The 22,395-nt window shown below is 41.6% G+C and overlaps 1 protein-coding gene across 1 annotated transcript in view; it reads left to right on the top strand.

The window, feature by feature from the left end:
- Window positions 1-16,721, top strand: part of lamc3 (laminin, gamma 3) — a 129,486-nt gene extending 112,765 nt beyond the window's left edge. Inside the window, exons 18-28 of the mRNA XM_080510274.1 lie at window positions 1,485-1,665; window positions 2,761-3,005; window positions 5,941-6,017; window positions 6,270-6,404; window positions 9,945-10,158; window positions 10,301-10,447; window positions 11,955-12,057; window positions 12,442-12,644; window positions 13,623-13,763; window positions 13,908-14,007; window positions 15,645-16,721. Coding sequence (XP_080366400.1) covers window positions 1,485-1,665; window positions 2,761-3,005; window positions 5,941-6,017; window positions 6,270-6,404; window positions 9,945-10,158; window positions 10,301-10,447; window positions 11,955-12,057; window positions 12,442-12,644; window positions 13,623-13,763; window positions 13,908-14,007; window positions 15,645-15,910 — 1,812 coding nt within the window. The 3' untranslated portion in view covers window positions 15,911-16,721. The remainder of the gene's footprint in view (window positions 1-1,484; window positions 1,666-2,760; window positions 3,006-5,940; window positions 6,018-6,269; window positions 6,405-9,944; window positions 10,159-10,300; window positions 10,448-11,954; window positions 12,058-12,441; window positions 12,645-13,622; window positions 13,764-13,907; window positions 14,008-15,644) is intronic.
- The last annotated feature ends 5,674 nt before the right edge of the window (window positions 16,722-22,395 follow it).

The raw sequence follows: 22,395 nt of genomic DNA, 5'->3' as shown, positions 1-22,395 counted from the left end.
CGTCTTCATCATCATCAGTATTCCTCCACAGTGCATGTGAAGGTTTTACATGTGTGTTTACAGCCTATCATGTTGCGTCCATTCACATAAACCCTTTTTTTTTGCACTTTGTAAGGTGAAATTTGTTCTTAAAATAGCCCGATCCTCCTCGTGACAAGCCACATGGCTCCTTTTTATTTGGACATTGCAAGTATACGGTGGATGTGCAGTGAAACAGAAAGAGACATTTGCCCCTAATGATCCCCTGCTCTGCCTCTTTGTGTCCCTTTGGATTTGTTGCTGCCCACGTCTGTATGCTAAGGTGCTGCGCACCTGCATTCGCCTTCTGGCGGACAATCCAATACCACCAACATGTTCTGTCTTTTCTCCGTACGCATCCCTTGTTCTGGCTAAAGTGGCTGTGTGTTCTCTCCGGGACTCCGGCTTGTACCCGCGTGAATGCATTTCCACAGTGTTAGCAATTCGTGAACATCCCAACCCTTGTCTGCTCTGAACACCTGCAATTACTCTCACTGTCCTCAGTCTCCCCCCCCCCCCCCCCCCCCCCCCCAGCTCTCGCTTTCTGTCTCCTGCACTCTCTATATTTCCGCTTACTTTTTTTTTTTCCCGGGGCTTATGTACAGAAAGGAAAAAGATTTACAAGCACGACGAGCGAAAGGTTGAAAAAGACAGAGATGCTTGATTGATGAGTGAGAGCAAAACAAAGGAGAAACTTGAAAACTGCAGATTAGAGTCTGGAATACAATAATAAAGGGAAAATGAAGAAGAAGAAGAAAAAAAAACATATGAGACTTGTTCAAGAGCGAGCGCAGAGGAGCTGCACATATTGTTAAATTCACTGAAGCTGTAACCTTACTAACAGCCTTGGTTGTGTACATATACAATCAGCGAGTGTGGGTTTTTTTTTTTTTTTTTTTTTTTCCTGCTCGAGAGAACACACCCGGCAATCACACCAGCGTGAAAAGCACACAGAGAAACAAGGCATGATCACAGCCTGATTACCGTCTTCATTTTATGGATCTGAACCATTTAACTGCCGGGGTCAACAAATTGGTGCCAATCACTGCACTTTCCTCACGTTTACCGACGTGGCCTTCCGTTCTCCCGAGAAGTCTTCTGTAGTTATCTCGTGAAACGCTTTCCCTGGCCACATGCTGTGCGGAGAATAGCGAGTGGATGTGACTATGAAAAGCCTATTCCGTCCTTATCCTGTTGTTGATATTCATTTATTCATTGCTTTTGTTGAAATACTACATTTTGATGTTTTGGCGTACCGAGAATCAGAGACCTATCTCAATCCTGGCATCCGAATAAATAAATACAAATCTGGATAGAGAGATGCTTTGTGGCTGTGTTTGTAGTTGCAGCAGCAGCAGCGTCACGTGCTTCTTTTTTTTTGGTCCTCACCAAAAAAAAACCCAAAACAATACAAAACCCTGTATTCTCAATGACGCCGCCGCTGACAAATGTTGACGCTATTACAGGCAGAGGAGCTGAGGACTCGCCTGCAGGATTTGGAGAAGCTTCTGGCTCACTTTGATTGCCGGGGAAGATTTGGGAAACGTCCCCACCTCCTGAAGCATCACACGGCCAGGCTTTCTGAGCATGAGCACCAGGGGGAAGACACTCTCCCCAATGCTCTGGAGGATTTCCTGGCCTTCCAAGGTAACAGCCACCAATATCCGAGACGATTCCCCCCCCCCCCCGTCGCACTCTGCGACGTTTCCTATGTGGTCATGACAACTCGGCTGACTCTCTCAGTGGCCCTCTTACGTGTCGCAGCTATATTTTTGGCTGCGAGTTGGTAGCATGCCAGATCAGGCTCGCAACAAGACCAGAGACAGTTCTTGCAAATGGGCCGCCGCCTCAGTCTTGAAGCCTCCTCGGCGTGACGCCGTCACAGACGCAACGTAACAAAGCGATTGAATCAGGAGCCAGGCAACAATACAAACCTCTCCCAATTACTTTAACACAATGCTGATATATCCTCATTATCTTTGGAGGGGAAAAGGCTCACAGGCTCAGCTGCACAGGCCAAATGGAGACAAATCATAACAATATAGAACAAGGCGCCGCGCGACCAACTTAATCCCTATTTATATGACAGGCGGTGCATCTCTAATCCCTGGTTTATTATGATTATTGTTGCAATCATGATAAGAGTTGTCTAACTATCCCTCTCCCGACACCCACGCGATACACCGACGGAGTTACAAGTCGTGTTCTTCAAGGCACTGGGTGGCCTCGTAATGATTTAATGAGGATGTGGGAGTGACGGAGTCACCGTGTGGGCATACAGATGCCAACCAGCTCACATCAGGGGGGGGCACATGCACACCCTTATTATCTCTCATTATGAGAGTCGCAAAACGCACGGAATGCAGCAACGCGTGTCACAAACGGTGCGGCAGCCCAGATATGTTCTTCTAATTGTGTTGAGCTGCATCCGCTTGGATTAGAAACACCACAGATTACAAAGTGAGAATGACAGAGATGTTAGTATGTGGACAGAATCACAAATGCTTTTGCAGTCTTTAGGGTTTTTTTTGTTTTTTTTTCTCTGAGTACCGACAGACAAGACAGATGAGAGTCCTCACATAAATTAACGTAATGAAAAGAGAGCCGACTGAGAAGTGTCAAACTACGGCTTACCGGCTACAAAGAGTTGGAAGAATGGCATTCTTGGTGAAATAATCCGTGAAAGATTTAATTTGTTTTGTTTTCTGGTTTTGTTTTTGTTTTTATTCTTTGTTCTTGCAGAGGCACGGGAAGCCTTCATAAGACAAATTTCTTTGCTGGAAGTTTCTTCGGGCGCGCTTTCAGCCCAGCTGCGTGACATCACATCGACTTTGAACTGCAGCCTCAGCACGACGGAGGAAGAGAGGAAGGAGATGAGGAAGGATGAAAGGAGCAGGGGTGTGTGTCAAGCCTTCACAGAAACCCTGCTGATGATCGGGACGTCTCAGAAGCAGCTGAAACGGGCGACGCTGGACCTCGACAACACAGTGAGCCATTCATACGTTCTTACATTCTCGGCATTGTGTTTACACATGGAGCCGGTAAACCAGGGGTGAAAAACATGCAGCTGCTAGCTCTGAGAAATTATGACATGAGCTGCAATAACTTTATTTGACTACTGGGGGCGCACTTTGGATGAAGTGGTGAGTCGGTTTAGCTAATCAGGATTACTCCACAGATGTAGAAATGTGTCTACAATAAAGATAATTCCTTGATTTTGACAAGTCACTTACATTATACATTGTTGAATTACAATAAAACTATTCTGATTCTGACCATAATGTAAACTATTCTATTTTTGGCTACGTGTGGCTAAATGTTTCATGTCTTCAAAGATGTAAATAGTCTAATAGAAATCCACTTTGATCTATTAGATGGAAAGCATATGGTGAACTGAGGCAAAATATGGTTTATTTTGTAGTTCTTTTATTTTAATATCAGGTTTGTCATGTGTTGTAAAATGACAGTTTATTTAAAGTGAACTTCTTAATGAAATAATTTCATTTTGTTGCACTACAAAAAACAAAGACAGACATGCAGAGTTCCAGTTATTTATACTATATAATGCTATTATTTACTCGTCTTGAGATGAAGTTGCGCTGTATGTAGACCTGAAGCAAAATGAGTTTGACACCCCTGAGGTGCATGAAGTTATTACACATAGCATATAGATTTATTTAAAAATGTTCACCTCTCTGGTTTTTAGGAAGTTTCCACTAATGTATCTTGTGGAAAATGTCAAATAATAGATGTAAGCCATAGTTTTTTTTTTTTAGTTGTGAGGTTTCACACCGCTGCAAAGACTCACAGTGGACTGACGCTGGTGTCAAATTACAAACACTTGAAGCCGCAGGCTGGCGGGCTCCATGTCGTTAAAAAGTGAAACGTTCAGTGAAAAGCGGGTTTAAAAAGGGGGGCCTCCTTGAAGAGACAGACGCTGAAACTGCGAGGTTTAGTGGCGGCGGGAAAAGTCACACTTGAGGACATCACAAGTGTGAATCTCAAAACGTTCTTGCACTGGCTTTTCAAAATATATAGCATATGTTTTATAAAAACCATGAAAAAAAAATCTGGCTTAATAGGAGGCCCATTTAAGATTCGACATCAATTGACCATGTTGACGCCTTTTCAAGCCAAGGTCGGCGTTCCTTGAATTGTATCTCCACTCTTTCATTTAGGCTGCATCAGCAGATCAATACATCAAGCTCCATTCACTGAGAGATGGATAAGTGACTTTAGAACAGATACTGAATTTGCTAAATAAAGAACTTAATAATCAGCAAAGTCCGGTCAATAGAAGGTCATCAAGTAGTGGTCTAAGAGCACGAGGAGCATCTCTATATCGATCTCCTGAAGGGGGATCAAGGACAGGCGTTGTGGTGGGCTAAGACATGCCACCAGATCGCACTGGACGACTGGCGAAAGTCCTTACTTGCGAGTCCAAGAGAGAGAGAGAGAGTGACGGGTACAAGAGGGTGTACGCAAGGAGACTGACAAAGGAATGATGGTGCTGCGGTGAAACAAAGGTCAATATATTCCTCATTCCAATCCATTCTGGAGGTGGACACTTTGCAATGCGACCGCTCTTTGTCTTCTGTTCGGAAAAGGATTCATCCTGTATAGCGATAATGACCCCCGAGCACTCCTGAAAGTTGTATAAGAGCTGCTTGAAGACCAAGAGAGAAACTGCTGCCGTGAACTTGCCTATTTAAAAACTGACCGCTGCACCTCCACAAGAGCTGCTCAAAGACTGAGAGGATTCTTTTTATGGGTTATCGCCATATCCTGCCGAGATAATACAGGTTATCAGCTTTAGCACAAAGGAGGGTTCACAGCATTCGCGTGCTGTCATTACAGCAACAACAACAACAAAAAGAAGAAGAAGAAGAAGAAGAGGGGGAAACCATGCTGTTATTGCAAGTAAAATGATTGATTACTTGTCATTATTACGAGATGCTGCAGTTTACTACGCTTGGCGGTGCTCTGTCGCAGAGATACACAAAGATTCCCCAAAGCAAAACAATATTTCATCCCCACCGCCCCGTACCTCACTCACACCAGCTCCCTGAGTGGCAAACGCCTGCCTGCAAAAAAGAAAATCCAAGAGGCGGTTTGACGGACGCTAAAATTAACAACTTGTTCTTCACACGCCGGGAGGCTTTTCTCTGTCTCTCCTCGACGCTTGTGCGAATCTATTATGGATACTCCTGGCATGTTATTTGGGTATGGTGAGATGAGGCCTGCTTTTTCCAATATATATATAGCTTCCTATTCTTTTTCTTTTTTTTTTTTTTTGATTACGTGTCTCTGCGTGTCCGCGCAAACATATTGTGTTTTCATCGTTCTTATCGCCCGGGTAAGCCCGAAGCAGCGGCAATTTAATTCCACATTAATAAGCAGAGCCAGCCGCCGAAAATGAAGAAATAACACTCGTGTTTCTAGTGTAGATGCCGTTTGTCCCATTCTATTTGCATTTTGTCAAATTAAATGTCACTTTTGGAAAGGGGGCTGAAATGTAAACGCACTACGTTTATCTGAATCAAACTTCAGGGGATACTTTTGCTTTTAGTTTTTTTTTTTTATATGCCCCTACTTTGAACCCTTTTTGATTGCATATATTTATGTGAAGAGGCTCATTATATTTATTTTATTGTTTGTTTGCAAAGCCAAAATCCCTATTTTGAGGCAGGCTCATGAGGGTTACTTTTATTTTATTCTACAAACACATGAATGGGGGGGGGGCTCTGACAGCAAACACCCCTTGTAACAAAAGTAAACACCCAGTCAACCAGAGTGTGAAAAATCCCTTAATTATGATGTTTTATGATATATGGGGATTTCAGTTCAGATGATTTAATTTAACTTGTCCAAACCTGACGTGCACCTCTTTCTTTTCTCGCCGTGTGGCTTTACTTTTCGCAGGTCATTCCTTTTGATTTGGTGTCAGGACCTAACAAGTGGAGCAACATGGTCAATGAATCACAGGTCCTGATGAAGAGGTGAGTCAGACTGATTGTACAAAACGCGGCCGGGCCACTGCGGTGGTCGGTTTTCGGATTCCATTTCACCCGGCGACGAGTCGATGCCGTCGGATTGCCGTACTTATCGCACGGCCGTCGTAGAAATCTGAGCTGGACACAAGAGTCGCCGGTGGAAGTCATCGACCTCTCCTCGGGCTGATGCAGTCGTGGAATTTGTGGGACTTTTCTCACTTCCCTTTGTCTAAACTTGGTCTCTCCCCCCCCACGCAGCCACGAAGAGGCAGCAGACCGCATCGAGGCCGTCGCTGCGAGGGCGTTATCGACCTCCAAGCAGACGTTCGGCCTCCTGATGGATCTACTGCAGGACAACTCCACCGAGGAGTACATCGGGAACCTGACGAGGCAGTACGCTCAGAAAACGCACACCAGACAAAAACAATCCTTCGTGTGAATACTCGCATGCACATAAAGCCTTTTCCTTTTTCATTACTGATTCTCAAGATGTTCCTGGATTACTATGTTTTCGACAGTGTATTTCTAACAAAGTGCACCGATCCCAGTGTTACGGCTCGCGGTCCTCCTCTTCGCAGCCGGCTCTTAAAGCACACTGGAGTTAAGGAGTAAGACATTTAGCCACAGGGGGACGGCTTCTCTCCACTGTAAGCCTATTGCTTTCTCGGATTTGCCGCACGCTCGCTGCATCTCCTAGCGTGTGATTGCTCTGAGGATTATCCCGAACGCTAGACGGAATGATGCAAAAAGCCCTCCGGTGGCCATGATGAGAGCAAAGAAGCGAGCGGCTCAAAATTGATTACCCCCTTCTAACAGTAGTCTGGCTGATTCAGGAGACTTCTGTTCGTCTTCGGAGCACGGCCACATGCCAGCGAGTGCATGTGTCACTTGGGAGGATGCAAACTGAGCAGTTTATGCACAGATGAGTGCCATTAAATTGCATTTCCCACGAAAAAAAATGGTCCCCTATGTATTCATACTTAGGCATGTCAGGAGCATTTTATTGACAGGGACTATACAACCCGTTCCTGACAAATGCGTTTAACACGTATGATTGCTTTGTGGATTAATATTTCCAGATAATAGATTTGACTCCACACTGAGCTGACCAGCAGTAGTCCACGTTCATTTCTTCTCCGACCGCAGCCTCAAAACAGTGAGTTCACAAGAGTACTAGTATACTACTGCAGCGGGGCAATAACTTAAATCAGCAAAAGATCAGTAAAAATAACATTTTCAGATGGGGCTACCTTTGAAAGAGTGGTCCTCTTTTCTTTAAGCTTTTCAAAACTAATAAAAATGCGGGGTATAGTTGAGGCCCCGGGTCATGTTTGCAAAAAAAAAAAAGAAAAGTTTCTACGAACTTTTAAAAAAAAGTTCCATTGCACTAAAAAATATGTTTTTCTTCCACTTTTTCATACTAGACTTGGACGTTTGACCTTTAATATGCTGAGTGATGTTTTTCCAGAGTTTCAGACTTGCTGATAACAGATTTTGTTTTGTTTTTTTTTTATTAATTTTTAGGGAGAAAACATATTTCAACCATGAAAAATATGTCACGGGAATTTGAAGATACAGATGATAAATATAACATGATCAAATTCAACAGCAAAGAAAATCTTTTAATTTTTTTAATGAGTGTATTGCAAGTATGTGCATGAGAATATCAGAAATATCTACTTTTGTGCATAGTGTGGTATATTTGCACATATTCATCACTGGGATTTTTTTTTTTCACAAAGATTATGAAAGAACAAGATTGTGAAAACAAAAAAAAGGCGTTTTAATCATTCAAGTTTCTCCCAGTGGTGATTTTTTGCATTAATTTTGATTTACAAAACAATGAGTCAGTGCTGTATGGAAGGTGCGAACCAGGATTTCATAGGCATACGTACAAATACACACTCATTTATTGTACATTTCATAGAAAGCAGTGCATGAACTACCTCGCCGTTCTTTCAACAATTTATAAGAAAACCTTGTGAAGTTTGTTCTCTTATGAGTCCGTCTCTTGTTGGAACATTGGAGGCCGATTTACTCCAGTACATCCATTTGGCATTGTGAGAAAACGGAGGCTTGTGTATTTCATAAGAAGAGTTCAAGGTGAGCTGTTCAACTCAATCTGCAGGGCTGCGTGCGATAAAGTGCAGATGTATGAATATGAATTATGTCTGTGAATGAAGGTGAAGGTGTAGAAGTGCATCCAATCACTGGTGCTATTTCTTTGAAATATCTCATTTCGATCACTGTAATTTACTAGTTAGTGGTTTACTTACGCAGAAGAGAGTTTAAAATAAATTTTGCCTCGAGGCTGCGAGTGCGAGCTACCCAATGGCCCAGTTGTTTTCAGGTTTTGCCGCAGCGGTTATATTGGGAGCATAAAAACCACTTCAAAGCACAATGTTCCGGCTTTCTGTCGTCATTCCAGACATGCAAAATGTGTTATTGTGTGAGTGAATGATGTTTAGCAGCCAGTCAGAACCACATGTTCATGTTGTTCACACAGAAATTGAAAAGAGAGAGAGAGAGGGGAAAAAAACCAATCATGTGACTGAGGCTGTGATTGTGTGTGTGTGTGTGTGTGTGTGTGTGTGTGTGTGTGTGTGTGTGTGTGTGTGTGTGTGTGTGTGTGTGTGTGTGTGTGTGTGTGTGTGTGTGTGTGTGTGTGTGTCTGTTCTCCCGAGGAAAACAGACCGGGTATTACTGCAGCTGGAGAGGTGATAAAATGGCACTTTAGCATCCATTGCACCATGCCTAACACTTTTTTTTTATGAATTCATCATGCTTTCTTTCTACAATGTCGACTTCTCTTTACTCCTCTTTACTCACTCATAACAAGCTCCACTGCCTTGTTCCGGGACTTATATTGACTTTGATATGGCGGTTAGAATTGTCTATTATATCGTATTGAACTGTTCCCGCTGCAGAACACACGCACGCACGCGCACACACACACACACACACACACACACACACACACACACACACACACGCGCGTGTTAACTATTAAATAACCTGTCCAGAAGTAATGCAAGTAGTTAGAATTACTGCAGTTTTAGTGGGCATTGAAATTGCATTTTTTTTGGTGTTTTTTTCCATTCCAGTTTGTCACTGATTTCCAATAAAAGAGGATAAAGATTCAAGATGCAGAAACGATATCTAAAGTTTAGCCTTACTATGGTAATGTGTGTGTGTGTGTGTGTGTGTGTGTGTGTGCGCGCGCACGAGTGTGTCACCAACAAAAATACCTTTAAAATGCCCTAAAAACGAATAAAATGCCCTAAAAATTCAAGTGAATTGCATTATATTGCCTTTTTTTTGTCACCTGTGTATTGATAAGCATTGATAAGCTTTTTACTCTTCCTCTTCTTTCGGCTGTTCCTGCTCGGGGTCGCCACGAAATCATCTTCTTCCATCTCACCCCATTACCTCCCTCATCTACTCTCACACCGACCGTCTTAATGTCTCTACTCTCCCCATGTACATATTATACCTATGCAAACATCACGGTCCCCGGATCCCCCTGTCTGACGTCATCTGTCAATTTAAAGATTTAAAAACAAAAAATGAATTTAAAAATAGGGAAATAATAAAATCAAATAAAAACGAGTCAAATAAAATAAATATGGGCGGGATATTGTGCGGAAGCCACATTAAAACGATTAGAAGTGACATTTCTTTTGAGTTCAGTCATCTGATGAACCATCTGAAAAATCTGTTTCTTGTTCCTGTTTGTCTGTCCTTTTTTTTTTAACCTGCAAGTCGAGAACGTTAGTTACTTTTGACACATCTGCAAATTTTTCAGCAGCTCATACAACAGTGACGTTAAGTCATAAATCAAATGGGCACAAAACACTTTTAATTTGAATTAAAAACAAAAAGAATTTGCCTTTTTACTTCCTTTGTTTTTTGCCCTTCCCCCCACAACTCCAGAATCACACAAATGCAGCGGCAGAAGGAGAACCTGGCGGTGCAGCTGAACGACACAGTAGCCAGACAGTCGGCCATGAAGGAAGGAAGCGCCGGTTTCCATCTTGCCCTGGGAAACATCACATCATCCTTACATCAGCTCGCTCTGACGGACGCCGGCCCGTCAGCCGCCAAGGCCAACCAAACACACACGCCTCCAACCAACCGCACAGCCGAGGTGAGCAAGTAGAATTTGTAGAAGTGTTGTCTCGCATTATGTGTGTGACACGCGGTAAAATGCCATGTGTCAAATTTACAAATTAATTGGATCTTTTGGGATTATGGTCTTGTTTTGTTTTTTTTTGTTTTTTTTTGTTCAGTGGGTCAACGACTTGCTGAGACGGACCGAAGAGCTGGACGAGGAAATTCAAGCCAGAGATAATCTTGTTGATAAAATCAAAGAGGAGATGCAACCCTTGATCCAGACGGCCAGTAGGAACATGCAGGGCATGGAAGATATCCACGAGGTAAATTTGTGCTAATGTTTTATTTATTTATTTATTTATTTATTTGCCTCTCTTTTTCTCAAAGCTTCCGGTAAAACCTTTAGTCTACTTAACTAACCCCAGGTGGAAATAATGCCGTTTCTATACATGATATTTAGACTCTTTTTTTACACTCAAGTGTTTCCTGTTTACACGTAAACGGCAGAAATGCTGAAAACTATGTATTTATCATGTCGGGCTACCACAAACTCATTCTCGCAGAGACGACCAACTATTAACTATAAAACTAACACATTTTTCTCCCACACATCGAGCGTGAATCCAAGAGTTAAACATGAATCGATAATACAAATATGAAGGCTGCCGCTGAGCATTTTCACGACCAAGACAGTTTAAACATGTTTTTTTTTTTAATTAAGTGTTTTTCTTTTCCTCAGCTCATTTTTCTTTGTATAAAAAGGCTGCGTACGACTTATTAATCTCCCGCTGTCAGTATTAATCGTAGCTTGAGTAATTCATGACTCACACATTCAACAGAATCCCAAGCAGCATGAAACAAGAACACTATGTGAGCATCACTAATCTTTTAAAATGAGATAACTTTAGTTTCAGGGTTGTTTTTTTTTTTTTTACAGTTAAAAACATGAAATATTCTCAAAGTTATTCAAGTTACGGTCTCATATTATATCTTCACAGTTTAGAGTCTTCAATTTACCTCAAAGGAAGAACTTGCAAAGTCAATAGAGAAAGGCCACAAAGCCTAGACCAGAGCTGCAACATATCCAAGTTAAATCAAAGATATAACAAGTCTGGCCCTGCAGTGAATTGAGATGATCGAGTTGGCGTCCTGTTGTGGCTCTCTGAATTCTACCTAAATAAACTTTTTACCTTGTTTTCACTATATTTATGTGCATAACGTCATTTTCAAAAGGACTTTTAGGTTTTGGCTGAATTCAAATGAAAATGGCACACAAAAGAACTCCTTAAAAAAACCCAAATTATTTAAAACCTGATAAATTGCCACACACAAAAAAGAATGCTGATAAAGAAGGTTGAAATGTTTATAGTTCAGTGCAAATTAGCTGAAAATGTATTGAAATGTTTAACATCCTAAAATTGTAATTGAAACGTCATAAATGTGACACAAGACACAGTTTATGTTCATATATCAAAAAGGTTCAACGCGTTTTAAGGTTCCAGTTAAATTTGATTTGGTGGAATGAAGGACGCAGACTCCTCGGGTATTCTAAATATGCAAAACGTAAATACGGCATAATTTCCCACTCGAAATATGCATCGATGCATTAATGTAGTCATGTCGCGTGACTTTCAATGATCTTAGCAGCCGCTTCCCACTGAGCTCGTCTTCAAACGTGTTCGACTGGCGATCGCTTCAAATGCCATTTTTCGATTTGTGTCCTTGAAAGACACACTTTTCTTTATATATATATATATTTTTTTTTTTTTTCCCTTGAATATATTTGCCGCCACTGACAAAGCATTTCCTCCCACTTGTGTCCCCGCGAAGCTGAGAGCCCGTGCCGAAGGAGCAAAGGTCGTGGCTTTGTCATCCGTGGTGACGGGAAAAGAGGTGGAATCCGAAGCCGTCGCCCTGCACAGACGGCTTGAAAGTGAGTCTCTATTTATTTTGTCTTGCGTCACTGTTTTGGTTGAATGTCAACTGAATTATTCTCCTTAAATTGAAATGTCAAGTGCTCAAACTAAAGGGAAAAAAGAAGAAAGAATAAGCGCTGCAGACTGAAGTATTACTATAATAAATATGTCATCGCTGTTGTAATGTTTTGACCTATTTGTCATGTATTAAGTGCAACAGGAGCTCAAGTAGAATGCATTAAGTTTAGTTTTTTTTCCCCCAACATACGTTTTATGAACGCGCATTCACGATACAATGAGTGACGGTAAATTAATTAACCAGGCATTAAGCACCGAATGTCTCGAGTCGTAAATTGCCGAGGTCACTGGCGGGATCTCAACTCCGCACCCTGAAACTGCAGACATGGCGGCGGAGTGGCCTCGGCGGCAGAGCCAGACCAAGGCCGCCATGAAGAAGGAGAAGCCGCTGGAGGAGAAGGTCTTGGCGGACGTCAGGAGGAAGGTCTCGCAGATTGAAAGCATGATAGAACCCGCTCTGGAAACCTCCGGCTCGTCGAGGAACACCTCGAGGGAAGCGCGGCTGACGGCAAACGCCGCCGCGAAGGTACGAGCGCTTGCTTTTACTGCGTGAAGATACAGCAGTGTGGACCGTCTGTAGCTAATTTCATATCGATGTGATTTTATGTCGTTTTTATTGAAAATGACTTGTTTTTCTTTCTTCACTCCAACCTCTAAAGTTTATTTATTCATTGATTTGTTTCTCTACTCCCAGCAAATGTCAGTCAATACTATTTCTCTACTTTGTCTTTAGGTCAGAGCGAGGTTATTCCATTTCAAACCCCAGTTGCGCATTTACTTCTCATCAAATGAGCTCTGTATCTGACCTGTATTTAATTTGTTATTCATACACAAATGAGCAAATAAACTCTTCTGCATTCAGAGTAGAAAGCAATAAGGTTTCACCTTTTGCTATATTTCCTCAGCTGTTGGTTGTAAAAAAAATAATAAAAAATGACTGCAGTATATAAATGTGAATCCAGAGATATAAAATTAGAGCAGTGCATGTGTTGCTCTCGGATTTAATGGTCTTAAATTAATTAGTTGGGCTTACCAGGACTCTCTTTCGAAATCTAACGTGATACTCTCCAGATAAAATTGGAACGCTTCCTCCGGCGCGGATTTGTCATGTCAGTCTCCAGTCCGTGACGTGGAAGTGGCATGTATGCGACTTGACAGCAGATGGTTGTTGGATTCGGTACCACGTGCGATCGAGGGACCGGGTCTCGTGTACTAAACATTCACACGGTCATGAAAACAGATCGACTCTGGGTCGAGCAGAAAATCCCAGAGAGTTCCAGTACCACACGGCGCCAAGCCGATATAACGAAAATTAAGATTAAGAAATTGAGAATTTCAAAAAGTTTGGTTCTGTGGGGTGGAGGAGGTGACGTGAGTCGGCGTTGTTGTGTGAAGGCGGCGTCGCCACATTAGTCGTAACTATTTCAAATGTTTAGCGGTTGCCGTCAAACCGTTCGGCCTTGTCCTTTCCTCCATTTCGCTTCATTATTTCCCTCGTCTTCAGGAATCCAAAGCCGCGCTGACCCAGGCCAAGCACACCAGGACTGCATCTGCTCACCTTGGCTCACATTTGGACGGCGCTCTGCAGCAGCTGTCTGCGCAGGAGCTGCTGACCGACAGAGCAAACTCCCAGCTCGCCTCGGGGGTACTTAACCACAGTCATTTTCACATTCGAACAGTGAAGTCTCTGCATATCGATCCATTCTTCCACTGTGCGACTTAAAAGACTGCTTCTAGAGTATGTCTTTTTTTTTTCTCTCTCTCTCTCTCTCTCTCTCTGCACTCCCAGGGCGAGGTCTCCCTGACCGGCGTGAAGCAAGATATGGAGGCAGCCAAGCTCCAGCTGGAGGCCTATTCCGTCGCACTCACCGAGCTAATCAGCAAGATTGGTAAGTCTCGCTCAAAAATGATTTTTATTGTCGCTCCTCTGTCGGCTTCTGCGTCTATAAAATCCAATAATCTAAATGCCAGATCACCAAACAGCTCAGTGCTTGTTAAAGGCTCATTTAACATGGAAACAGTCCCGGGGAAAACACAGAAAGAACTGCTGCTCATGTGGAATAGAAAGCGGATTTTCAAACTCTAATTCAAACCCTTCTCTCTGATTTTTTTTTAATTTTTTTTTTTATTTAAATGTCGCCGCTGAGAGGTCACCACTGCAGGTCTCTAAACAAGGCCCACAGCCCCAAACGGTTCCTCTGGGGGCCTAAAATAATTTGCCCAAAGGGATCACTTAAAGTAGCTTGATTAATAAGATATACTTGTCGCGATCTATAGGCGAGAGAAACCTTTTCAGAACTGGGGGGCTTTAATTTCCTACTCAAAAGGTTTCTCAGTGCATCATGTGGAAACAGCAACAGGTTGAGAGCTTCTCGTTCAGCCAATGGGTTGAGCGCTTATGTGCAAAACACGGAAAATGACTTTACATATCACAGACTTTTGGCGTCACCTCGGTGTTAAACGTGTTATAATGGGTGCGTGCACAAATGCTGGGGTGATTTACACATCTCAAAGAGCTTCGCACTGTCACACTTCCTTATTCCCACGCGTACACAATATGTCAATGTAACAAACCAAATAGAACGTGAATTTGCAGTGCAAACATGTGTATGTCTAATTAACATGCTTTATGAAATGTTTCTGTCATAAACGTAGAAGCTTTATTCGCCCAAAATGTGGAATCCTCTCCCAGTTTATGTTCGCCCGTCTACATCTGTCACCCGTAGTAAAGAGCAGCTTTTTTTTTGTATCGTCATGAACGTTTTCTTTCTGCGTCATTTCAACATGGGATATGTCGACTTTTGAATCTTTATTTTAGTTTCATTTGTTTTAAGCTTGATTTTTAATTGGGATGTACCATTTCTTTTGCATGAGTCTCCTTTTTTAATAATTTAATTAAATGTCAATGTTATTGCATTTGTCAATTTGATCTCTATCTATATTGATATAGAGATAAATAGATAATTATTAATAATAATAACTACAACAACAGTAATACTATTATTAGTAGTAGTATTGTTATTAATAGTAATAGTGACAGTAATAATAAATAAAGGGGCAGATTAAATACATTTATTCTGCTCTCTTTTATTCATATTTTGGTTGTTTTATTTCTCAGTTTTGTCAATCAATGAAATAAAAACAAACTAAACTAATATGTGGCAAGAATGGCTGAAAACTTATTAACCTTTAAACCTTGTCCCAACATTATATTTAGTCTCATACACTCACATGTATACACTTGTATGTCCAGTTAATTTAAACCTGTCATAATATAATAGAATAGAATATATAGAACTTGTAGAATTAACTCTCAAGGCAAAGACTTTGCCCTCTGTGGTCAACACGCTTGAGAGCATAATCACTTTAATTAGGTCGCCATCCAGGCCGATACCGATCGTTGGATGTCGAACAGCCGCTAATGGACCACAGCCTTAAAAACAAGACCCCCCTCCCCTCACGTCTTATTTCAACGCCTTCTTTCTTTCTCTCTCTCTCTCTTTCTCTCCTGTCGTGTCGGGAGCAGATGGGACCGTGCCACTGGAACGATTCGACCGGATCTTGAACGAGACAGCTCGCCGTCTGAGCATGCTGCGTGGGAGCGTGGAGGGCCCGGCGCTCGGCTCCAAGATCCAGAAATTGCACTCGGCTGCCAGGGAACAGCAGAGCCGCATGGCCGCCGTCGAACAGGACATCGAGGAGATCACCAAGGAGAGGGACAGCCTCAGGGACATTGCGTCGCACCTGCCCGAGGCCTGCCCTCGGGGCAGCGCAGCAGCAGGGAAAGCCTAGACGCTTCGGATGGCGGTTGGTCACATCACAGATGAGACAGCTGAGCGTCAGAAAAAAGCTTTTGTTCAAGAAAAAAAAAGCTTTCAAAAAAAAAAAGTCACCAAGCATTCCCTCTTTAATCTCCCGTGGTACATTTTTTTTTTTTTTTTTTTACCGGCACAATTCAAACCAAAGAAAGCCTCTCTTCACCGTCTCCAATGAATCATCCCTAATCTCCATCCCCCTCGCTCACGTCTCGCTCACTTTTCAACCGGCCCGCGTGCAAACTCGCAATTTTCGCCGTGAATAATAACCAAGCAGTTCTGAACTGCTGGAGTGCACTGTCGAGTTTAGAATAATGCTGATTTTCCTTCGCGGGGGTAAAAAGGTGTGTCTGAGTGCTTCTTCAGACTGACACATTCATTTACACTTGAGCTCTTTTTCATCAGCACAGCTTAATTAACAATTAGTCCTCCTGGTCTCAGTGGGGTTCAGGCCAGGCTTCAGCACCACGTAACCCGTTTTGGGGATTCTCACAGTGCCTACCTCCACGTTGTTTTTTTGTTTTTTTTACTGCCACTTTCTCCTTATCTTGTCTTTTGTTTTAGTGTTTACAGCATTTTTTCCAATTCTGGTCTACATATGAATCACTTATGAGTTGTTGGAATACCAATTCAATCGAGGGTCAGGTCCAGGTAAGACGCCTCATCTAAGGTCACCACTAACAAATGCACACTCACTTATTATAGTCTAATCCAGGGGTGGCGCCACATCGGGGCTAGTGGGGGTCATGGACATACCCTATTTTGATTTTAGACATTGAAGTGAGAAATATCGCGATATAGGAGTCAAGCACTGATTACAGGGATTATGTACGGTTTACCAGCCATTGTGATGGTTGCAGGCGAGTTGAGTCTGTTTACAGACGCATTGATTGAAGTATTTAGATTATTGAAATAATCAGATGTGCACTTCAAAAAATGTGATCTTTGTAAAAACTCACTGGTTTCAATGTTTAAGTCCAGTGAAGGATTTCTACATTCATGCATGTTAATACTCAAGTTAGTTTCAAGACATCTGGAATTGTCTCGTTGAACATGGTAACGTCCACGATGGCTTTCATTTCAATTACAATGAAAAGTGTCTCCTCTTTATTCCATCGGTGGCTTTTTTTTTTTTTGCCTACTTTCCACTACTGCGTTTCATGTTCGGTATGCATACAACAAAACATCGGAGTATCAAGGAGAAAGCCATGTGGAGCTGTCGCTTTCCGATGAAACATGCCGTTTACTTGATCACTTGAATTATATTAGTGAATAATCCAGAACGACTGTGCATGTAATGATGCATTTTCTCCCTGCGCCACTGATTCAAACCATGTTTAAAGTGTGTACACTCCTCCTGTAGAATCCATTATGCAACAAAGCACACTTGGAAAGAGCTGTTTTACATAATGTAACTCATTTTACATAATGCATTTTTCTCGTGGACACTGTTGTACAACGGTGCAATATTGTATAACAATGCATAAGGGAAATGAAAAGAGCTGCTCATCGTCCCCAAATAAAATCTTCAAATTGTAAATGGTGTGTGGAATATATCAACAAGCTCAGAAGACGAGAACAATAAAACAGCTTTTCAGTCATTGCAAAAGTCTTCTGTTCAATTTCCTTAAGTTTCCTTTTAAAAGCGTAATCTCATTTGGGTTTGGCTTTCTACTTTTGATTCGGGAAGCAATTGAACGTTGCGCGTTACGATTTCATCATGTCGACGTGCCGACGATTCCTCACTGCGAAACAAACATTGCCATTGTTTCTGATGAACCGTCGACCAAGACGATCAGTTCGGTAATTCTTCATTTCGGCACGACTGCCACGATTTCTCCGGCTTCCCGATGGCGCCGGGGAAAGCAGAACATGTGTAGAAATTCAACCTGGGGATAAATGCAACTCTGCTTTAGGAATGAAGGATATTCATTTTCAGTTAGTTTAGCGGCTACGTAGTGATGAGTGTCATTACCATATGAAAATGAAATCTAAATTCATGACTGCTGAGAGGTATCGAGGTGATGGAGAATAGCAGCGAGTGATTAAAGTCATTACTTTATTATAATATTCATGAAATAATTCTTATTGCAGTGCACATTGTTGAATTCTTCTATAACACCAGACTGTGCCGGCCCATTTCTAACGATGTTTATTCACGATATTTTTGTGACGACCACGCTAACTTTACTTTACTCAAGAATAACTACACTTATCTGAATTATAGTTACGGTAAAACGTCCAAGTATTTTGTTTGAATGTATGAACTTTCATCAAACTGAAGCGTGAGTGAGACTGGTGGTCTCCAAGTTGGGGACTTGTCATGAGAAAACGCGTCGTTTCACGTCTGCACAGCAACATTTTCCACGTTTTTTGGAAGGTCGCGTTTTCAGGAGTGTTTTTGAAAAAGTTCCACCTCATTTTCAAAACGTTATGTTACAATTGCTCTTTGCTACAATTGACGGCGCATCAGATCTGGAGTGGTGAAATTAAACACGAACAGCCAACTGAAAGGCAGTAAACTAAACTGACTGAATCCTAAGTGCATGTATTTAGTAGTTTCCTGTCCAGAAAGAATAATCGCAAATGATATTGGGGCTTCAAATATGATTATTGACCTTCTACTTCTTTCTAAGAAATGATATCACAGTAGAGAAGGAGGCAGACGGGTCTTCCTTTGGCCTGCAAACCAACAAATCTGTTCTAAATGGATAGTCATTTTGCTTTACACAATCCTCCATGTGCTTTTTGCTAGATTAGCTTTCACATGCTTGTAAAACTTGGCACAAACGAAGGTTTGTGTTGACAAAGGAATTTTTTTTAAATGAAACTTTTAATTCCCTTGAATGTTTTAGTACATTTATTTATTAATTGTACACGTGTGGGCAAGCGGGTTTAACAGTATTTTATTGCAATGAATTGGGTGGCACTGTGGGCTTTTTAAATCACTTTGAGATATTCTCAAACAGCATTTATTATTATTATTTCAAACTTATCAGGTAGTTCTAAAAACACCTGCCTTCTTGGGGGGGGGGGGGGGGGGGGAGAAAAATGAAAACACATACTATCGAATTTTAATTGAAATGAAGTACTGAACTCTGGGATCAGTTTAAGGTTAAATGCAGAAATCTAATAGAAGAGTCATGAAGGGTCAGGGTCTCATTAGTAATTCAGCACAGCGAGACGGAGTGTGAACAAGCAACTTGAGCTCCTGCAGTCAGTCAGCTCTCGCTCTTGTTTGGGTAATGGCGGTGTAAGTTGTTTTGTCAGACACATTAACACACACTCCCCTCACACAGCGCCCATTCTCCCATCCCGCCTTAGATGAGGGGTGTTCAGTTTGTTTAATTGGTTTATTAAAGTATAATTTAAATATTTAAAACGGTGTCTCCTTTTATTGCAGTGACTATTTGAACCGTGTCGCAAGCAAGTAGAGATCTCGGGGAAATAAACAGAACAAAACAAGCATCGGGAGACGCTTTCGCTGACAGGCGGAGATTACCCTTCAACCGCTTCAGGAATTCAGGATGTATTGCTGCGGCTGTGACCCACACTTATTTACCAAGCGATGAAAATGCAGCAGGCAACACAAACAAAGTGACATTGAAGTCGGATGCGTCAAATGATTGTCCATATTGTGGGGGGGGAATGCAATACCACTTTTTTGAAAGGACGAGTGATAGCCTATCCGAGTACCGACACAAGTACTTATTAAATGCCGTTAAGCTTAATTCAAACTCCATGAGCAAACAATACATTACAGTTGTGTGAGCCGCCTCAAACCGACGACCTGGGGACTGTGAATATCACTGCAAGTGGTGTGCGCTCTACCGAGTGCCTGTTCGAGTTATTCTTGGATCTTGTAATTCAAAGCTGCAAGAGGACATTATTCAATCACTCATTACTGCGCAGAAAGCAATAGACCAGTTAGATTGTTAAGATCTCAGTGTTTGATGGAGGTGTTATTTTTATTGGTGTGTGATGGAAAACATTACGAGACACGACTCTTTCATGGAGGTAAATTTTCACAAGCTTGGGAAACGAAAGGAAAAAAAAAAAAGATTGTTTATGCGAACGTCATTAATCTCACAACCAAAAAAAGAAAACACTATTTCTGTTACTTTTTTTTTTAATTTCACAAAACAAAACTCATTTTCCACTTTTTTTTTCACAGTAATATTATAACATCAACTCCTCTCGATACACAACCCTTCTGTTGATGATAATGATTAAAAAGACTGTTTAAACTGTGTACAGACAGAGGGTGGTGAAGTCCTCCTTTCTGGTGCCTAAAGGCCTGCGGGATTTCCAGCCAACCCAGTCAGGAGAACGTGACTACATTTTTCATACCATGCAACCTTCAGGGGACTTATTAATGGAGTCGTGAATGAAGTGAATGTGCTTGTTACAGAATCAGTTTCAGAAAAGTTGGTTAGCTGTTGCAAAAGTTCAGGAAAGGTGGTGGCAAGAGCCACGGGATACATCTCACCGCTCTGTGATCTCATCCCCCCCCCCCCCCCCCCCCCACCACTGTTGCCCAACAATGCTGCTTTCACAGGCGGTGTGCACGTCTTAATGCTCGTCCTAAGATGAAAAGCCAACGGGTGAAAACCTGTTGTCGGTATCGACCCTGGAGGGGCAGCGCCTGGTTATTTTCTGCAGCAGCACAATGGTAATATTTACACTTGTGTCAGAAAAAGATATACCTGGAAGGCATTTCCATTTTTTTGTTTTGTTTTTAATTTGTGCGATTTAATTGCAATATGCTTGAATAGGTCAGTGGTGACCTCGAGGTTAGATCAGGTAGAAAAGGTAATCACATCAGAAATCCTACTGGATTTGTATCCAGTTGTAAAACACGTACCAAAATCAAAGATGTAGATTTGCTCTGGTGACCGTGACAGGAAGCATGCTTGTATTAATTTCTTCCCTCATATATATATATAGTACTTATGACTATGTGACTTGCAGAAACTGGTTCTCGACCTGTGACGTGTATGAGATGATTGATTGGTTTCAAAGTGCTGTACTGCAAGCTCAGTGCAAAACGTAATGTCGCCAGCTGAATTAAAAAAATTTTTTTAATAAAAATCTATATCGGTTTGAATGTATATTTTGCTTTGCCACTACATTTTGTCAAAGGTGAGAAAATGTAGTAAAACTATTTTAATATCCATCCATTCAATCTTTCATCCAACTCGGACGGCGTTAATACCAGCTAACAGGAAGTAGAAGGAGGCATCCTTCATTGATCCTCTTGGGGAAATGACTTCTTTTGCCGTTAATCCATCCTGTTCATGGCTAAGCTCCCCCTTGTCAGCTGTGTCTTTTAGTCCACGGGACACATGCAGCACAATTTCATCTCGAGTGGGCGGCACCGGTAAATTACTACCATAATAACCTTTAACATGAACCTTTGAAGTACTTCTTTGTCGTCGAGCAGAGGAGCCGTGATGAAAATATGTTTTCATTAAATCAAACGATCAGTGGTGGCTGTGCAAATAGAGGGCGCAGAAAAGAAAAAAAAATGTTTTTTAAACTAAAGTAATAAACAGTATTAATGTTGAAATGTGTTGATGCCAACCAACTAACAATGGGCTCTGAACTACAGATTATCTTCAATAAAAGAGGATTTCTTGATTTCTCTCTCGAGTGTGTGGGTATTGCAGAAATGGCCCTGAGGAGTCGGGCTTTACTTCATAAAATTAAACCAATTGGTGTCATTTAATGTCTGGGACTTGGGAAGCTTTTAAAAATCACCCACCGCCAGACTTGCACTGCGATTGGATAAAGTCAGGTCTGGTTTGTTCTCCTGTGTTTCTACAGATAACGAGCAGTGAGTCCCTGACTATTAACTTTAATAAATCTCTTCTAACTTACTGGTTTTAAAGGAGAAGTTTTGCTGAGAAGGTCAAGTTCAACTTTCTCTATTATAGTTATTTTTCAAATGCACACAAACATCAATGTCTTAACAATTTTGTAAATGTTTCCAAGTTTATAGATGGTTTACAAATGTTTAGATATGTTCGTATTTATTAATGACTGAAAATCTAAGAGCTTAAAAAAGCATTTTTTGGGGGGGTTGTGATCCTAAAATGCTCTGAAAGACGGACGAATGTGTTGGTGAAAATATACCTAAGATTGGCTTTTACTTTTCCCTAAACTTAAACTGTCATTTCAAGTAAACCAGCCCTAAAACACACACATTTTCAAAAAGGCTCTCATGAAGCATCTGCTTGCATTCGTTTACAAGTAATAAGAGTCATATTGATAAGTGCTCTCTATTTGCTAACTGTTTAAAAGTACAACAATTGAGGCAAAATAGTTATAGTGTGGTTTATAAGTTATAAGTTAACACTGGCTGGAATTGAAGAATAACAAAGAGCCACTGCTGCAAACTGAAAATCATTACAATCTCAACATATAGCCAATTTTAAGCAAAGTTTCTGCAGGAAAATGTTC

Source organism: Blennius ocellaris, assembly GCF_963422515.1.
Source record: "Blennius ocellaris genome assembly, chromosome: 15".
Taxonomy (NCBI): Eukaryota; Metazoa; Chordata; class Actinopteri; order Blenniiformes; family Blenniidae; genus Blennius; species Blennius ocellaris.
Note: the sequence above shows the minus strand (reverse complement) of the source record. Positions and strands in the feature narration are given on the sequence as shown.